At 57.0% G+C, this 6,563-nt stretch overlaps 1 protein-coding gene across 3 annotated transcripts in view; it reads right to left on the bottom strand.

Moving 5' to 3' along the window:
* The window catches only part of PNKP (polynucleotide kinase 3'-phosphatase), a 5,994-nt gene extending 411 nt beyond the window's left edge, over positions 1–5,583 (bottom strand). Inside the window, exons 1-15 of one of the 3 annotated variants that reach the window (XM_004381627.2) lie at positions 5,482–5,583; positions 4,927–5,090; positions 4,330–4,376; positions 3,731–4,030; positions 2,695–2,774; positions 2,554–2,611; positions 2,340–2,447; positions 1,988–2,059; positions 1,205–1,253; positions 1,049–1,119; positions 882–974; positions 708–804; positions 557–618; positions 195–304; positions 25–112 (exon numbers count right to left, since the gene is read on the bottom strand). In XM_004381627.2, the coding sequence (XP_004381684.1) occupies positions 25–112; positions 195–304; positions 557–618; positions 708–804; positions 882–974; positions 1,049–1,119; positions 1,205–1,253; positions 1,988–2,059; positions 2,340–2,447; positions 2,554–2,611; positions 2,695–2,774; positions 3,731–4,030; positions 4,330–4,376; positions 4,927–5,077 (1,386 nt within the window). In that variant the 5' untranslated portion in view covers positions 5,078–5,090; positions 5,482–5,583. The remainder of the gene's footprint in view (positions 1–24; positions 113–194; positions 305–556; positions 619–707; positions 805–881; positions 975–1,048; positions 1,120–1,204; positions 1,254–1,987; positions 2,060–2,339; positions 2,448–2,553; positions 2,612–2,694; positions 2,775–3,730; positions 4,031–4,329; positions 4,377–4,926; positions 5,091–5,481) is intronic. The other 2 variants (XM_023736273.1, XM_023736274.1) reach the window with 2 other exon arrangements.
* Positions 5,584–6,563: the final 980 nt, after the last annotated feature.

Genomic DNA, 6,563 nt, shown 5'->3' with positions numbered 1-6,563 from the left:
GTCCGGGTAGGGCAGGGGGCTCACGCGGTTGTTGTGGCGCGCCTGCTCCAGGGTGGCGGTGAAGAGAAAGCAGCGGCAAGGGACACCTGCGTCTTGGGCACACTTGATATACCTGTTTGGGGGCCAGGAAGGTTCTGGGCTAGTAACGTGGCCCCGGCCCATCCTATGGGAGGCTTCCTGTGGGACCCTGGTACCTGGCCCGGCTCAGGGCATCTGGATTTGTGTTGTCGATCACGACCCGCTTCTTCTGCTTTAGGGATGCCTCGCAGGTGGTCACACAGCGCTGCCAGGAACCCAGGGTGTCCTGAGGGGCATGGGAGAGAAGGTCGTGAACAGGGAAGGTCAGGAGACCCAGGGGGCAGGAAGACCCAGACGGGGACAGGGACCCAGAAGGAGGTGGACAGGGACCCAGATGGGGGGGGGCAGACACCCAAAGATGGAGGAGATATGGCAGGGAGGGAGGCAGTAGCTGGGGAGGGAAGCTGGGCCCCAGAGACATAATGGGGGACAGGGACCAACTCATTTGGAGAGGGGTGCTGCAGACAGAGGTGCATACCCTGTTCACATAGATGTATCCAGCCGACACCAGATGCTCCTTGAGGAAGGTGGACTTCCCAGCTGTGAGGTGGGGGTGCATTGTAAGTGGGTATCTTGGGACCGAGAGAAGGGCTGGGGGCACCTGGAGGTCAGGGGTCAGGGCATCTTACCCCCAGGAAATCCCACAGCGACGACCACCTCAGGGTCAGAGCTCAGAAGGGAGCTAGACTCAGGGAAGCAGAGAGGCCCCGAGGAGGCGACAGTCCTCTGGGGGGCCAGACAGGAAAGATGAGACCCCAGTCCATCCCTACATGGCTCCCCTCCCACCTGAACGCGGGCCTCACCGGGTCAAAGGCCGGGAGCTCGAAGCTGGCTGCGGGCCACTTAAGAAAGAACTCCTCGGGCGTGGTGAAGGTCAGGCCGAGGTTGAGGGCGAACTGGGGGTGAGGGCAGAGGTAAGAAGGGGAGCCAAGGGGCTCCCAGAGGGCAAGAATGGGGGCGGGGGCCTCACCAGGCGGTCTGCACAAGAGAAGTCTTTCTTCTTCCGCCCAGGGGCCCAGTTGGCAGGGCGACCGGCTGCGTCTGAAACACCAGGGGATACAGTCTCCACTAGCAACTGGTGACAGCGGGGGCCCCAGGGCGCCCACAGTTTACCCCGGGCGCTCACCTCCCACGAAGAGGCTGTCCTCGATGGAGAGAGGTACGCCCTCGTTGGCCTGAGGGGAGAGACAGGAGGATGGACAGCAGGCAGTGAGGAGCCATTCCTACACCTCTGTTCCCCTAAAGCATTAACAGTGTAAAGCATTAGGCTGATCTTTTACCTGTCATAAGTCCCATAGCCAATCCCACCATTTCACACCAACCCCACTTCTGCCCTTGCTCCTAGTGTGTTCCCCACATAGCCACCAGAGGGCGCTCGATACCACTTAAGCAACTCCTGTCTCAGCTCACAGTCCTCCTGTGGCTCCTGCCTCCCTCAGAGTCAAGGCAAACTCTTCACCCTGGTGGCCACAACCCTCACATCATGTACTCTTGATTCAGTCCCCTCTCTGCCCTCATCCCCTGTCCTCTCCACCTTGACCACTCAGCTGTAACCACACTGGCCTCCCTGTTCCTCCTATACTCCAAGCCCACTCCTGTCTCAGGGCCTTTGCAGTTGCTGTTACTCCCTCCTGGAATGCTCTCTTCTCTCCTTTAGATCTTCATGTCACCTGCTCAGAGGCCTTCCCTGACCATCTGAGCTAAAACAACACCCCTGGTTTATCTTGCTTAATTTAGTTGGCCAACTGCGCTGTGAAGGCTGATGGGGTTGGTGTGTCTGCCTTGCTCACTAATATGTCTAGCTCAAGAATGTATCGAACTTCAGAACAAACGTACACATGAATGAATGAAGGAATGAGTGAAGGAAAGAGTGGCAGGGGGGGCAGGCGGCAGAGAGGCGGCAGCTCACCTGCTCCTGCAGATGGTCCCACATGCCAGTCAGTGGCTTCCGGTACAAGCCAGCATGTGTGGCCACCAAAACCTGTGGGCAGCAGGGAGCTCAGATCCCATTCTTAGCTCTTCCTTGAGCACGTAGCATTCTTCAGGGTACAGGGCCCCACTGGATGCTACCCCAACCCTCAACAACCCTGGAGAGCGGTCATGCCCCGAATTTGCAGTTTATGATGGGTTTCTGTCAGCCTAACCTCCCTGGGGCCTTTACCCCACTCACCCCAGGGACTCTATCCCTCTCTCTGGGTCTCTATCTCTCCCCCCAGATCTCTGAACCCCCACAGGGCCCTTAGCTTCCCTTCCAGCCATACCTGGAATGGGACCCCCAGCTTCTCCACCACAGCCTCCACTTTGGCCTTGAACTCCTCTGCTGGCAGCTTCCCACGCCCGATGCCCATCTGGTTGGTGAAGATCACCAGCTGGGGAGGAGATGGGTGTCATCTGTTGCCTTCATCCCCAGGGCCCCCTCCTCAGCGAGACCTGGCTGCTGCACGTGTGCGTGCATGGGCGTGTACCCACACACACCTTATAGCCCTTGGTTTCCAGCTCACGGAGCTTCCGCGGAATCTCGGGGTACAAAATCCTAGGACAGGCGGGGAAGCAGCAAGGGTGACCTAGGGCCCGGAGGTGGACTGAGGCCTCCTTTCCTCCCTCCCCTCTTCTCACTTCCAGTCGCTGGGGCTGGTGGGAAAGACCTTCCCAGAGCGTGTAGTGATGAGGGTCCCATCCAAATCAAAGCCGGCCACCTGGTGTCGGGAGAAGGAGGAACGGCAGCTCCATCACCAGGCTCATCCTCCTCACTCACAGGCTGACTCATGGCCGTCTGCGAGGGAGGCACTCTTACCATGCCCATTTTACGGGTGGGAAAACCGAACCACAGAAACCGTAAATGTCTCAGGCATGGCGGGGATTCTCCGAGTGCAGAGCCTGAAATGGGAACTTTACTGGCTCTCATTCTTCTTCTGGAAACCCTGGTGGCATAGCGGTTGAGTTCCACAGCTGCTAACCATAAGGTCGGCAGTTTGAATCCACCAGGTGCTCCTTGGAAACTACGGGGGCAGTTCTACCCTGTCCCATAGGGTCGCTATGAGTCAGAATCAACTTACGGGCAACGCGTTTGGTTTTTTTGGTTTATTCTTCCTCTGCCCCTGTCTTCCAGTCTTGAAAACGGGGGTTAATATTTCGCCCACCCTCCTCCTCTGGCCTCCTCCACCTCAGAGGGTAAATTATCATGAAAATAAAAACAGGAGCTGAGTTTTATTTGGGTGCTAACTGTTGGCACGTGCTTTTCGTGGATTTATCATTTGAGGAGGGAGGTGGGGCACAGAGAAACAAAGCAGCGCCCTCCGCTGGAACTTAGAGGGAACCGCATTTGAACTCGTCTCTGGTCCTAAAAACCACACCTCCTAACTCCCTCTCCCTCCCCCGCGCCGTTGCCGTCGAGTGGATTCCGAGTCATAGTGACCACATAGCTCCTGGGAAAATGACCCTAATCACCGGGTGGTTATTGGGTCAGGCAGAAGTTGAGGTACACCATTTCCTCCAAGGCTGACAACCACCCCTGAATTTGTCGCCAGGCCCATTTCGTAGAAGAGGAAGTGGAGGCTAGGAGAGGTCTAGTGTCTTGCCCAAGGGCACCCAACAAACTTAGGTTGAGCCCTCCGTCTGTGGAGGCTCCCACAGCCCTCAGCTTGGCCCTCACCTTGCCCCGGGCCTTCACCCCAGGTGACGTGAACGTCAGCAGCTTCTCCAAGTTCTCCCAGCCTGGGGATGACTTCCGCATCCGCTTTTTCTGCGGCTCGGCATCCTCCTTCAAGTCTGGAGCCACCAGCAGGGTGCCGGGCGGAGTGTCTGGCTGGGATCCCGCTGTGCAGGTCTCTTCCCAGCGCAGGGTCAGGGGGTGGAGGCCGTTGACCAAATACAGCGTGTCTCCCACCCCCAGAGAGCCCTCCAACCCCGGCTTCAGCTCCTGGGTCCCCGCAGTTGAGGGGTTAACTCCCAGCTGTAGGAGAGGAAAAGAGAAGAGCTAGACCTGGCTGCGCCCCAACCAAGAACCTTCTCCAATCAGACACTGTGGAGAAGCACTTTTCACCAACTGCCAATCAGACTCTTAAGTCCCACCTCTTTACTGTGTGCAACCAACCAGGGTTTGATGTGTGGGTCAACCCTTATTGGCCACACGCCCTCCATTCTCAGCCAATCAGATTTTTCCAATGGGCCCTTTTCCCTGCTGGGTTGAGCGTCCTCCCCCAACTCCTTCCCCCGCCCCAGGTCTTCCTGTCCCTTGTTGGGTCCTGGTACCTGTTTCACCGTCACTGTCCGGGTCTCAGGGTCTGCGATCAGCTCCACTTAGAGTGAAAAGGCAGAGTCAGAATTCGCACCCTTGTGTGATTGGTTCCCTGATTACTGGGGGGCGTGACCAGCTTCAGACCACAGGATTGGGCTACCAGCATTCTTAGCGGAGTAGGAGGCATAGTTCATTTCCGAATGGAACTGGCTCACTCCTTAACACATTGAGGCTCTAGGATGGCCTGCGACCTCTGATCCGTGCTTAGGGACAGGACGGGTACTTTTCTCCATAGGATCGGCTCTCATCTTGACAAGGGTCGTGGCCTGTTTAAGGCCTTCACAGTGTCCTGTGAGCATCCTTCTCTGCCCACTGACAAACCTCCTGGGATTTGTTCCATCCCCTCCCCCCAAAAGGGTATGGCCAAATCCAGGTCAGGCACAACCTTGCTCTTCTTGTACTCCCCGGGGGCCATCTACCAAGTTCACCATTGCTTGCACCACGCAGTTCAGCCTAGCAGCCAAGCTATCTCCCTAATGGCTTGCTTTCCCTTTGACTGTGTTCCCGCCCCCAGATGTAGGCCACACCTCTCAAGCTCAGGCCCCGCCCACCTTGGTTTCGTGAGCACTTCCGGTCGGTGACTCGGGTCAGGGGTCCCCGACCCAGAATGAGGGCTTGCCCGTTCGTGGGCAAGAAGATGGGGAGCGCCCCCCCAGGGGGGCTTTCGAGCCACAGGCGACCCTCGGCCTCCAACTCGGCCATCCTGGGCCCTGGCCTAGAGAAAAGTAAGTAAACGAGTTTGAATGGCAAGTCTGGGCCCCGCCCATCCTCCTACCTGGCCCGTGAGAAACCCCGCCTCTTTTGGTTCATTTTGAAGGCCGGCGCGGCCCACAGAAGTCCCGCCTCATGACACTTCCTAGAGGACGCAGTTGCTACAGGAAGTCCCGCTTCCTCCGAACTGACAACAGCTCCCCACCTTCCTCCAAGAATGCGCTCTGTTCCGGAAATCCCACCCCTTCGCTGGCCAACAGCTCGCGCTGTTTCCCAGGTGACGACTCCTGTCCCCTTCCCTCCGTCGCCTGGCTCCATCCTTCCGCGAGCCAGGATCCGAAACTCACAAGGCAAGAGCCGAGAGCATCGCGCTCGCCCCCCACCCCCACTCTCACCTGTGCACGCTGCTCGGGCTCAGGCGCCACTTCCGACCAGAGAATTCCTGCCCAAGACACTCGGCCCACAACCCGGCCAGCCGATTTCTCAGTTCCGCCGCGGACGGAAATGACTCGCTCCACCGAGAGGGGCGGGGCCTTGGCTCCACCCACCACTGCAGCCCCGCCCCGTCCGAAACCTAGGACGGCCCCTCCGCCACTCTCTTTTCCTCTTGCAGCAATGTGAGGCTCTGGCCAGTAGGGGCGAGCGTGTCTACCGTTTATAGATTGTTCTCTTAACCATCCCTGAACTCTAATTTACATCCCTTTTGCTGGAAGTAAATACAGTGGGAGGAAGTTCTCTTCCCCATTTGAAGTTCGCTGCCAGTACCCCAGTACCCCCAACAGCAGCCCTATTCTTAGATTCTTCTCTTGCTTTAACCCCAATGCTGTAGTTTTGTCATCTATAAAAAAAGTGGGGATAATTGTCTCTATTTCGTGGGGCTAATAGAGAATCAAAGGAGTCAATACATGCAGGTATCTTAGAAAAGTGTCAGGGTCGTAGTAAGTCCTATTTAAGTGTTGTCTACTAGTATTCCTCCGGTGGTGTCTGTTGGCAGATAGGGGTTCCATGTTTACTTTATCGAATCCTAACTTCGGACCAGGTTCCACCTGCTTTGTAACTCCCAGACCTCTTGTGGTAGGAAATTACCAGCTGCAGCTGGAGGTTCTTGCCTTTGCTGGGGAAGATGTGAGCTAACCAAGGAGACTGACTCCTTAAAACTACTCCGGTCCCAACACTCACCCCCCTGGAGATTAAGGCTTCACGGTCACAGAGACCCGGAATCCTACCCCACCCCAGCCCTGTGAATCGCCATTTCCTTATATGTAAAATGGGGACAACTATCCCACCTCCCAGCTCTGCGGTAGGAATCAATGAGATGCTGCTCGTTCAGCTTCGAACACGTTGACGAACACCTCATATTCATTTGTCAGAGGTAAAACTCTTTAATCTCAGAGCGCCCCTCCTAACTCCCGACCCATTACCCCCACTCTCTCCTCCACACCAGGGCCGGAGAGTAAGGCCCCCTGCCCCCCACCTT

Source organism: Trichechus manatus, unplaced genomic scaffold, assembly GCF_000243295.1.
Source record: "Trichechus manatus latirostris isolate Lorelei unplaced genomic scaffold, TriManLat1.0 scaffold00087, whole genome shotgun sequence".
Classification (NCBI taxonomy): Eukaryota; Metazoa; Chordata; class Mammalia; order Sirenia; family Trichechidae; genus Trichechus; species Trichechus manatus.
Note: the sequence above shows the minus strand (reverse complement) of the source record. Positions and strands in the feature narration are given on the sequence as shown.